This window comes from Mustelus asterias, chromosome 16, assembly GCF_964213995.1.
Source record: "Mustelus asterias chromosome 16, sMusAst1.hap1.1, whole genome shotgun sequence".
NCBI classification, from domain to species: domain Eukaryota; kingdom Metazoa; phylum Chordata; class Chondrichthyes; order Carcharhiniformes; family Triakidae; genus Mustelus; species Mustelus asterias.
The window spans coordinates 65,215,532-65,227,928 of record NC_135816.1 but is presented as its reverse complement, the minus strand read 5'-3'; the positions used below and the strand labels follow the sequence as shown (position 1 = coordinate 65,227,928).

Genomic DNA, 12,397 nt, shown 5'->3' with positions numbered 1-12,397 from the left:
TAGGTGCATTGGCCGTGCTAAATTCTCCAAGTGTTGGAGAACAAGTGCCAGAGTGTGGCGACTAGGGGATTTTCACAGTAACTTCATTGCAGTGTTAATGTAAACCTACTTGTTACACTAATAAATAAACTTAAATTTCCCGCATTTCTCAGATACTGAAGCAGTCTATATCCATATGCACCACACAAGTGCCAGGCAGTGACCATCTCCATCAAGAGAGAATCTAACCATCTCTAATCATCTCCCATTCAGCATTACCTGAATCCCTCCACTATCAACACATATAGGGGGTTACTGTTGAACAGAAGCTGGACTGGACCAACCATTATAAATACCGTGGCTGAAAGCCAGTCAGAAGCTGTGTATTCTCAAGAGAGTAACTCCCCTCCTCACCAAAGCTTGTCCACCATCTACTTGGCACATATCAAGAGTATAATGGAATACTCTCAACTTGCCTGGGAGGATGCAGCTCTAAAAACACTCCAGAAGCTTGACACTACCCAGGACAAAGCAGCCTGCTTGATTGACACCCTACCCACCACCTTAAGCATTCATTCCTTCCTCTACTGAGTCACAATGGCAGCATTGTGTACCATCTACGAGGTGCACTGCTGCAACTCGCCAATCCTCCTTCAACAGCACCATCCAAATCCATTGCCTCTACCGCCTAGGAGGACAAGGACAGCAGATGTAAGGGAACCACTGCATACCCCTTGCCGCAGGCTTCCCGGGGCGGAGGATTCGTACAACGGAAGACTACATTGACAATGGCAGGACCAGAAGATCCCGCTGTCTGCTCATGGCAGGCCGCCTCCGCCACTATGAAACATGCTGTGGGGGGGCATGGAAAATCCCGCCATGATCTTGAATTTAAGAGTGAAGCCATTCAGGGAGTGATATTGGGTAGCATTTCTTCCCACTCTCAGTAATCTAGAGTTCTCCTGCTCACTCGTTCTCTCTCCACTGAAGGACTGAGTGCTTCTGGATCAACTGCAATTTCCAAGATTGAGATTGACGAATTATTAGGGATAGGATTCAGAAGTGGGTAAATGGACCTGCGGTACAGATTAGCCATGACCTAATTGATTTGTGGAACTTGTGGCTCCAGTTCCTATGTCCCCAGTTGAACCACCCCTCTGAGTCACACACCGTCCTGACTTAGAACAACATTGCCATCCCTTCACTGTTGCTGGGTCAACATCCTGGTACTCCCTCCTTAACAGTACCGTGGATATACCTACATCACATGGACTGCAGCAATTGAAGAAGGCAGTACTCCACCATCTTCACCAGGACAATCGGGAATGGCCAACGACGCCCATACCCTATGAAAAGAAGTTCCAATCAATGTCTGTTGCCAAGCCTTGGTGAAGCCTTTGGAACATTTAGTTGTGTTAAATAATCGAATGAGTGTTGTTCCTTCTGCATGTGATTCTCTTGTACTATCTGAGGGGCAGTGTTGGTAATGAGATTTTTCCCCTACATGGACTGTCTGCCCTGTCTCTGAGGTACTTGCTCTGGTACTAATGCTTTATTTTTTGACAGGTATATGCATTGCCCACCATAATGGGCAAGCATGAAGATCTGAAGTACATCACCTCAGAAACGGTGAGTCCTGCTGATTATTACGTGCTGGCTGCTTGTGTCTATCAAGAAAATGAGCTACTTGCAGAGCAGGAGCAAGGAACTTGTATTGAGAAGAGAGCCTTCCTTAGAATTACCAGAATTCCAACAGTGCAAGAGGCCATTTGGCCCATCGAGTCTGCACCAATTCTATGACTGAGTATCTTACCCTCTTCCCCCGCCCTATCCCCGTAACCCCACATATTTACCGTAGCTAGTTCCCATAACCTGCACACCTTGTTACACTAAGGGGCAATTTAGCATGGCCAATCCACTTAACCTGCACATCTTTCGATTGTGGGAGGAAACCCAAGCAGACACTGGGAGAACGTGCAAACTCCACACAGTCACCCAAGGCTGGAATTGAATCCAGGTCCCTGGCGCTGTGAGGCAGCAGTGCTAACCACTGTGCTGCCCTTGAGATACACTATGTCACTGTGTTAAGACCATTGAATGAATATTTCCTGCTGCCAATGAGGAAAGGCACAATAATGTGATCTCCCCTAGAGAGCGTGACTGATACCTGCTCTGAGTGACCAGCTATGGAACTGAGTGGGTGACGGTCTGGGAGTAGGCCGGTATGCCTCACCACCTCAAAGTTGTTGCCTCTGACTGAATAATGTTACTCAAATGCATTGGTGGAGTGGAGCTGTGGATAGACATAGATAAAGAATCCTACAGTGCAGAAGGAGGCCATTCGGCCCATCGAGTCTGCACTGACCACAATCCCACCCAGCCTCTATCCCCATAACCCCATGCATTTACCCTGGGTAGTGCCCCTGACACTAAGGGACAATTTGGCATAGCCAATCCACCTAACCCGCACACCTTTGGACTGTGGGAGGAAACCAGAGCACCCGGAGGAAACCCGCGCAGGGAGAATGTGCAAACTCTGCACATTCAGTGACCCAAGGCCAGGAATCGAACCCGGGTCCTTGGTGCTGTGAGGCAGCAGTGCTAACCACTGTGTCAACATGCCACCCTTAATTCTTGAGGCAATTCCATATGTTGGCAGCAGAGTACCAGATCACAGCAGGACATGTCCAAATCCCTGCCAGGTCTTCTGCCTATGCTCCATGTTGATGGTAAACCTTAATAGTGGAGTAGTGATGGCTTGGTGCAATACACTGTGGCATAGTTCCAATCATTTGTGTATGAACCATCAATCACTTTTTCACAATCAAGACAGCTCGCTGAAATTCCTGGTCAGCCTGTGACCCAGTACTGATTTTTGGAAAAAGGTACTGATGCTATCATGCATATACATTTATTAGTGTCATTGATTTCCCCCTTAGCTGCTTCCTCTTTGTAAAGTGCCTTTATCCAGCAGCATTGTATTTTAGACAGCGGTTCACTGGCATAAAGATCATAAAATGGTTACAGCACAGGAAGCCATTTGGCTCATCTAGTCTGCTGGTTCTCTACAAGGGATTGTGTTGTCAGCAGTGAAACATTGCATTTTCCACTCAACATTACAAGGTCTGGATTTGCTTTTCCCATCCTTCTGCCAATGCAAGCCTGTTCTTTTGGGAAAAATGATCTATCAGGTGCGGTGTAGAAACTGAATGCTACAAACCAGTCCCTGGCATTTTTTAACTGGCAGCCATGTAACAGTAAGTTTATTTTAATTGCAGGAATAGAAAGTAACCATAGTGGGTGTATGCTGTAAAAACTGACTTTTGTTTTACAGATGGCCAAGGTGCTACGTGGAGAATATGACCATCTTTTGGAAGGAGTCTATATTGTTGACTGTCGTTACCCTTATGAGTTTAAAGGGGGGCATATCCAGGTGAGTCCAGTGGATACCAAATAATCAAGCTCTTTTTATTTCTATCCTATCTGAGTACCGTTCCCCAATAAAGTAACCTGCTGTGACCTACTGTAAATCAGTGCTCCCTTCTTTTTGATTCCATACTTGTTCCCTCCCCGTCACATGAAGCCGTGGCGCAGTGGTGTTGTCACTACGCTAGTAATCGGAGACCAAGGTTAATGCTCTGGGGACCCAGGTTCAAATCCCACCACGGCAGACGGTGAAATTTGATTTGAATTTGAAAAATCTGGAATGGAAGTGATAACCATGAAACCATTATCGATTGTTGTTTAAAAACCCCATCTGGTTCATTAATGTCCTTTTAAGGAAGGAAACCTGCCGTCCTTACCTGCTCAGGCCTACATGTGACTCCAGAGCCACAGCATGTGGTTAACTTAATAACCTCTCGTGGGCAATTAGGGATGTGCAATAAATGTCAGCCCAGCCAGCATTCTTTGAATGGGAGCTCTGTGCAGCTAGAGTCTACTCCCTGACCTGCCTAATTTGAACTCTGAACATCTGGCAGGACTTGCAGATAGTGAGGAACATTGTCAGAGGCTACAGAAGGATATAGATAGGCTGGAAATTTGGGCAAGGAAATGGCAGATGGAGTTCAATCCTGATAAATGCGAAGTGATGCATTTTGGTGGGAATAATGTAGGGAGGAGCTACACGATAAATGGAAGAACCATAAAGGGTGTAGAGACGCAGAGGGACCTGGGTGTGCAAGTCCACAGATCTTTGAAGGTGACGTCACAGGTGGAGAAGGTGGTGAAGAAGGCATATGGCATGCTTGCCTTTATAGGACGGGGCATAGAGTATAAAAGTTGGGGTCTGATGTTGCAGATGTATAGAACGTTGGTTCGGCCACATTTGGAATACTGCGTCCAGTTCTGGTCGCCACACTACCAGAAGGACGTGGAGGCTTTGGAGAGAGTACAGAGGAGGTTTACCAGGATGTTGCCTGGTATGGAGGGGCTTGGTTATGAGGAGAGATTGGGGAAACTGGGGTTGTTCTCCTTGGAAAGACGGAGGATGAGGGGAGACTTAATAGAGGTGTATAAAATTATGAAAGGCATAGATAGGGTGAACGGTGGGAAGCTTTTCCCCGGGTCGGTGGTGACGTTCACGAGGGGTCATAGGTTCAAGGTGAAGCGGGGGAGGTTTAACACAGATATCAGAAGGACATATTTCACACAGAGGGTCGTGGGGGCCTGGAATGTGTTGCCGGGCAAGGTGGTGGAGGCGGACACACTGGGAACGTTTAAGACTTATCTAGACAGCTATATGAACGGAGTGGGAATGGAGGGATACAAAAGAGTGATCTAGTTTGGACCAGGGAGCGGCGCGGGCTAATTGTTCCTGGTTTCTCGTTTCAAGGCTTCATTCTACGATCATCTTGCTGGTGCCAGTACAGAGTGATACTGCGGATAGTTGGGAACCTGTCTCGGGGGCAGGGGATTCATATGGTGTTCGTGGAAGTGGAAATGACTAGGGTTGGGAAGCATTTTCCGATCGGGGCCATTGTGATCTCCTGGACTCGTTTCGATCGCCTCAGGGGGTCGGAGAGGAATTTCCCAGATTTTTTTTTCCCCATATTGGCCCTGGGGTTTTTCACTCTGGGTTTTCGCCTCTCCCTGGAGATCACATGGTCTGGAATGGGGGGGTGGGGGTAAGTTAATAGGTTGTAATGAACAAAGCATCGTAGCTGTGAGGGACAGCTCGGTGGATAGGATATTGGTATGTAGATAGGCTGGAAAATTGGGTGGGGATCCTGGATTCAGGATTCAATCCTGGACTGGGGAGCGGCGCGGGCTTGGAGGGCCGAAGGGCCTGTTCCTGTGCTGTATTGTTCTTTGTTCTTTGTTCTGAATAAATATACCAGTTGTGTGAGGATCGGAATTCATTGCAAAAGTGCAGCTTCTCGTCAACAGCTGTATTTTACAATTACATTTTTGCAATTGGTAAAGTCCCAGTCTAGGAATAGTAAGACCATAAGAAATAGGAATAGGAGCATGTCATGGCCTGCTCTGCCATTTAATAAGATCGTGGCTGATTTAACATCACTAAGTCCACTTTCTTGCATTATCACTGTAATTCTTAATTCCCCAACCGATTTAAAAAATTTCTCAATCTCAGCCTTGAAAACATTCAAGGACTCTCCCTCCACAGCTTCTTGGGGTAAAGTGTTCCAAAGATTCACCAGTCTTTGTGAGAATACATTCTTCCTCAAATCCGTCTTAAATGGGCATCCTCTTATTCTGCGACCATGCCCTCTGGTCCTACACTCTCCTATGAGTGGACGCATCCTCCCAACATTTACCCTGTCTAATCCCCTAAGAATCTTGTATCTTTCAGTCATATCACCTCTCATTCTGAACTCCAGGAAGCACAGACCCAACTTGTTTTAATCTTTCCTCATGTGGCAGTCCCTCCATTCCTGGGATCATCCAAGTGAACCTTCTCTGCACTGCTTCCAATGATAAAATATCTCTCCTTAAAGAAGGGAACCAAAACTGTACATAGTATTCTAAATGTGACTTCACTAATATCTTGTACAGTTGCAGTAACACCTATTTGCTTTTATACTCCAGCCCTCTTGAAATAAAAGCCAGCATTCCATTTGCCTTCCCTATTACCTTCTCCTATATGCTAGCTTTCTGCGTTTCATGAAAAAAGGACCCCCCCCCGACCTTCAAGTCCTTTTGTGCTATAACTTTCTGCAGTCCCTCTCCATTTAAATAATAATCCGCCTTCTCCTTCTTCTGAAATGAACAGTCTCACATTTTCCCATATTGAATTCCATTTGCCAATTTTATGCCCACTCACTTAATCTGTCAATATCCCTCAGTAAGCTATTTATGGACTACTTACAATTTGCCTTCCCTCTCACCTTTGTATCATCTGTAAATTTGGCCATAGTGCACTCTGTTCCTTCCTCTAAATTATTAATATATATTAATGATTCAGAGGAAGGAAGAGGTGTGATCCCAGCGCTGATTCCTGTGGCACTCCAGTGGTTACTGTCGACCAACCTGAGAAAGACTCCCTGATCGCTACTCTCTGTTTCCTGTTAGTTAGCCAATCCTCGTTGCGTATCAGAATATTACCTCCAACACCATCCTGTTGTTTGTGTGGCATCATGTCAAATGCCTTTGGAAAATCCAAATATACAACATTAACTGGTTCACCTCTATCCACTCTAGCTGATACCTCCTCAAAGAACTCTCTTAAATTTGCCATAAACATGTTTCTAGTTCTAACTAGTCTTGCTAACTCACTATCCGGCCTGATATTCTTGCTGCTTCTCCCACTTTCCAAGGGTGCCCTGAACCTTCACAAAGCAGATGATGCCATTGACTATTTCCTAAAGGAGCCCTTTGTTCCCAAATCCAAGGACAAGAGATTGATCATCATTTTCCACTGTGAATTTTCATCAGAGCGAGGACCAAAGATGTGAGTTGCAAGAATTATTTTCTTAACCTCCATTGAAAAGGTATTTGATTTATGCTGAATGTTGCAAAGGGACCAGGCACAGTTACAAACAGTCTTTCAGCACTTAGAACTGAAATGAAACCTCAGCAGAAAATTGACTTGTGTAATTTGATGAGCTAGTCTCTTTAATAAGGGCCTAGCTGGCACAATCTGAGCCACGTACTCTAATATTTAATGTGGCTCGGACAGGTGTGATTTTCCTCTTGCAGATGCTTTTAAAGGGCATTCTCTGTAAAATAAGTTTTGGTATTTTCAATCTTGTCCCAAGGGTGGGAGATGGAGTCAGTGTAAATATCAAAACATACAGTACAATATACTTACTGTCGTGATGCTACAGCCAGCATCACAGGATATTCTCAATGGTACAGTCAGGAAGGGTCATGCATTAGGATCAGTGATAAAATGTAAGGTGGACATTACAAGATAAAAGATGGAAACTCGGTCAAGAGCAAGGATTGGTGAAGAAAATTTGTTTAAAATTTCACCAGAAAATTTGAAGAAATTTCTTTTCGGCCTCCTGTAGCTCTTTCCCCATTGCTTGGAGGTTGTTTTTGTGGGGTCTTCCCCCATTGCTTGGCGGTTGTGGTTTTGGGATCTTCCCCGATTGCTTGGAGGTTGTTTTTGTGGGGTCTTCCCCCCCATTGCTTGGCAGTTGTGGGCACTACCCAATCTGAGGCCAGAAAGCAATAGTGACCTGGTTCAACCTGCTTTTAAATTCCTGGATCAAGAGGAGAGAAAACTTGTGATGATTCTACACAAAAGTATACATTTATATCCTGCTTTTCAAGAGATCCTTAAGCATTTTACAGCCAATGAAATATTTTTGTAGTGTAGCCTTTGAAGTGTTGCCACTGTTGTAACATAGGAAACATGGCAGCCAATTTGGAACAGCAACTCCCACAAACAGTTGATAACGGCTAGATAATCTGATTTCGTGATGTTGATTAAGGGATGCTGGCAATAACTCCTGGCTCTTTAAAATAGTACCATAAGATTTTTTCATCCACCTAAGAAAGCAAATGGTGCCTTAGTTTAACGTTTCATCTGACGGCATGGTAAGGCAAATGGTGCCTTAGTTTAATGTTTCATCAGGCAGCACGGCAGCACAGTGGTTAGCACTGCTGCTTCACAGCTCCAGGGACCTGGGTTCGATTCCCGGCTTGGATCACTGTCTGTGTGGAGTTTGCACATTCTCCTCGTGTCTGCGTGGGTTTCCTCCGGGTGCTCCGGTTTCCTCCCACAGTCCAAAGATGTGCGGGTTAGGTTGATTGGCCATGCTTAAAAAAAGAAATTGCCCCTTCGAGTCCTGAGACGCGTAGGTTAGAGGGATTAGCGGGTAAATATGTAGGGATATGGAGGTAGGGTCTCGGTGAGATTGTGGTCGGTGCAGACTCGATGGGCCAAATGGCCTCTTTCTGCACTGTAGGGATTCTATGAAAGACTGCATTTCTGGTGGTGCAGCACTCTCTCAGTACTGCACTGGAGAGTTGGTTTAGATTTTCTCTGGAAAGAGATTTGGACCCACAATTCTCTGACTCGGTGAGAGCTCTACTCGCTGAGCCATGTCTGAAATATGATCCTGATTCCTATTGGATAGTACCTGCAGGAAAGTGGATGTATGTGGATTTGGGTTGTGGGTTAGACCAGGCTTGGATCCGGAGCTCAAAAAAAGGTGGGACTCACTGCCTGGACTCTGAAGGGAAGGTACTGTAGATACCTGGTCAGTCATAGAAACATAGAAAAACTACAGCACAAACAGGCCCTTCGGCCCCACAAGTTGTGCCGAACACATCCCTACCTTCTAGACCTACCTATAACCCTCCATCCTATTACGCTCCATGTACTCATCCAGGAGTCTTTTAAAAGACCATATTGAGTTCGCCTCCACCACCACTGACGGCAGCCGATTCCACTCGCCCACCACACCCTGTGTGAAAAACTTACCTTAAACCTGTGTCCTCTCGTAGCAGACATTTCCACCCTGGGAAAAAGCCTCTGAGAGTCCACCCGATCTATGCCTCTCAACATCTTATGCACCTCTATTAGGTCTCCTCTCATCCTTCGTCTCTCCAAGGAGAAAAGACTGAGCTCCCTCAGCCTATCCTCATAAGCCATGCCGCTCAATCCAGGCAACATCCTTGTAAATCTTCTCTGCACCCTTTCAATCTTTTCCACATCCTTCCTATAGTGAGGCGACCAGAACTGAGCACAGTACTCCAAGTGGGGTCTGACGAGGGTCTTGTATAGCTGCATCATTATCCCCGGACTCCTAAACTCAATCCCTCGATTGATAAAGGCCAGCACACCATACGCCTTCTTAACCACCTCCTCCACCTGCGGGGCCGATTTCAGAGTCCTATGGACCTGGACCCCAAGGTCCTTCTGATCCTCTACAGTACTAAGAGTCTTTCCCTTTATATTGTACTCCTTCATCCCATTTGACCTGCCAAAATGGACCACGATGCATTTATCTGCGTCGATGGCCTGATTCTGTGCTGTCAAACTCAATGCACTGGAGGCTTGTCAGCACCTATGGAACTATACCATTGTGTTAATCATTATCTTCACCAAGGGAGAAGTGGGCAAAAAACATATCGCCATAGAAAATTTAAATGAACTAATTCACAAGTTGTGAAGTTTTGTATAGGCACTGCACTTACCTGTCTGTCTGCTTCATCTAAGGTGTCGTTTGTTGCGGGAGGAGGACAGAAGTATGAATGAGTATCCGAATCTATACTATCCAGAGCTCTACATCCTGAAAGGAGGGTATAAGGCTTTCTTTCCTCAGTTCACGGTAAGAAATAGCTCGTCATCTCTCTGGGAAGATACTTGTGTGGTACACTGAACACCCTATTTCTTTGGGATTTTCTGGCAGCTGATTAAGGACGGCACGGTGGCACAGTGGTTAGCACTGCTGCCTCACACACCAGGGACCTGGGTTTGATTCCCGACTTGGGTCACTGTCTGTGTGGAATTTGCACGTTCTCCCCGTGTCTGCGTGGGCTTCCTCCGAGTGCTCCGGTTTCCTTCCACACTCCAAAGATGTGCGCGTTAGGTGGATTGGCCATGATAAATTGTCGATGCTAAATTGTCCATTAGTGTCGGGGATTAGCAGGGTCAATGTATGGGGTTACAGCGATGGGATCTTGGTGGGGTCGTTGTAGGTGCAGGCTTGATGGGCCGAATGGCCTCCTTCTGCACTGTAGGAATTCTAAGCAGGAAATTAACTCAATGCCGAGGTATGAATTCAAGTGCCTTCATTTTATCCCTTTTAAGCACACCTCCGTTGCTAGCCCAGTTGCCTGAGTTGAAAAACCCACTTCAGGTCTGAGACTGTGATCTAGATTGAAATTTCACTGCAGTATTGAGGGAGTGCTGCACTGCTGGAGCTTAAAATCATAGAATAGAATCATGGAATCTCTACAGTGCAGAAGGAGGCCATTCGGCCCATTGAGTCTGCACCAATTAACAAAGCTGTCACCCTTTGAATGTGACTCGAGTTTTGGACCTTGCTGGTTTGAGCGGAAGTCAAAAGATCTTGTTCACTAATTAAAGAAAAGCAGGGAGTTCTTGTGGCCTCCTGAGCAACATCGTTTGGTCAATAAACATTTATTAAAAGGTGAATTCTGATTGGCACTCTTCCTACCCTCTGCCACTCCTCCCCATTCCCCCATGACTACCATTAACTTGGAGTCCAGTAGTTAGCCACAAAGTGGAAATGCAATAAACCAGGTTAATCCTGCCACCGTGCAGTGCTCTTTGTTGACTTTGGCTCTTAGCCTATTCCATCCTGTTCACGATCTCTGTATCATGGGGATGGGGAATAAGTGTAATGATGCACCAGCACAACTCCACATAAAATTGTCAGCAAACCAGTCCTCCAGTCGCTGCCCTTTTGCCATTAGCATCCCATGACCGGCACTGGTTTGTGTTTTCAGAGAACTTGGTAAATTGCCTGGACCTTTCGAGACAGGTGCATAAAAATTCAGGTTGACATGAAAAAGCTTCATGAAGGTCATTTTCACTACTTGGTCTGATAAGATTTTTAAAATGTGCATCTTTTGCTAAATACTTCAAAGGTTTCGGAGTAGGAGGATCTTTATGGTAGCATGGCTATTGTGACTTTTTCAATGTGCTTTTAGACAGTTACATGGGTATAGAGCGATATGGGCTAAATGTGAGCAATTGGCTCTAGTTTAGTGGTTAAAAACTGGATGGCATGGAGAAGTTGGGCCGAAGGGTCTGTTTCCATGCCGTAAGCCTCTATGTTTACGCAAACATCCAGGAAAACTGGAATTGCTCTGTTGATTTTTCTACTGGGGATCCAAAGGCCTTTAATTAGAGCTCATCCCCTGAGAACCCCATTGCCAGAAGTGCTGTACGGTATGTTTCCTCTTGAGGAAGCGTTGCTTTTATGTTGGGGTTTGCTGGGTGTTGGAGTAGGGATTTGATCAGAAATATCAATGATGTCTTGGTGATCTGACTCTGTAGAGTATGGTCCCTTCCAGAATTATTGTCTGGCTGATTTTTATTGCTTTGATTGCTGTCCTGCAGAATTACTGTGACCCACCTAAGTATTGCCCCATGGATCATGAAGACTTCCAGGAGGAGCTGTTGAAGTTGCGGAAGAAGAGCAAATCCTGGGCAGGAGAGCGTCGGAGATGGGACCTGATCTCGAGATTGAGGAAGGTGTGAGAAAAAGGCAATGGAACTCTCTCTATTTAACAGACACTGTCTTTTACCTCAAACATGACGATAAACTATTCTGGAATATTCCAACTCCACTATGCTCGTAACGTAGCAGAGAAAGGTTCAGCTTCCAACCGAATCTTGAAATGTTGCAACGTCAGAAAGCGCAAAGACTATTCTTTATGTAGAACTGAAACAAAATCGATCTAGAATGCAAAGAGGTTTTTTTTTTTAGCCACTATATTTTTTTGAAGAATTTATTTTAAGGATAACAGTCTTAATTTAATAGAAGCCCCTTCCTGTTTTGTGAGAATTCATTTAACTTTCTGGCATCCTCCTTTGTCCCTCCATCCACCCAACATTAGCATCGATGGGCAGCACAGATCACTGGTTTTATCAGTTTACTGCCTCGCTGACTGATAGCTGACACACTGCTCCTGTCATTCCTTTGTGCTATGCATTCCCAATCTTGGAGTCAATTGGTAGAAACCTGGGAGAATATCAGTCTGTCCACCTCATCCATCTTCCATCACACACTTGCCTTGTGCAGTCAGGAGAACTAAAAGTGAGAATAATTTCAAAATAGAGTTAAATGCCCCCTTCTCTGCACAATGGACAGATACTGTGAAACTTTTTTTGTTGTTGCCTGTCGTGTTTCAAGCAATTTGCTGGTGAAATGATCAAGTGACACTTCTGAAGAACAACTGCATGAGGTACCTGGCCCCAACCCTCCCTCTCAGCTAATGAGGCCGGTATCTAGAAATGCTGCTGCGAATTGTA

The 12,397-nt window shown here is 45.4% G+C and overlaps 1 protein-coding gene across 1 annotated transcript in view; it reads left to right on the top strand.

Moving 5' to 3' along the window:
- Nucleotides 1-11,641, top strand: part of LOC144505515 (M-phase inducer phosphatase 1-B-like) — a 33,496-nt gene extending 21,855 nt beyond the window's left edge. Inside the window, exons 10-14 of the mRNA XM_078231640.1 lie at nucleotides 1,546-1,608; nucleotides 3,314-3,412; nucleotides 6,756-6,889; nucleotides 9,611-9,722; nucleotides 11,483-11,641. Of these exons, the coding sequence (XP_078087766.1) occupies nucleotides 1,546-1,608; nucleotides 3,314-3,412; nucleotides 6,756-6,889; nucleotides 9,611-9,722; nucleotides 11,483-11,623 (549 nt within the window). The 3' untranslated portion in view covers nucleotides 11,624-11,641. The remainder of the gene's footprint in view (nucleotides 1-1,545; nucleotides 1,609-3,313; nucleotides 3,413-6,755; nucleotides 6,890-9,610; nucleotides 9,723-11,482) is intronic.
- Nucleotides 11,642-12,397: the final 756 nt, after the last annotated feature.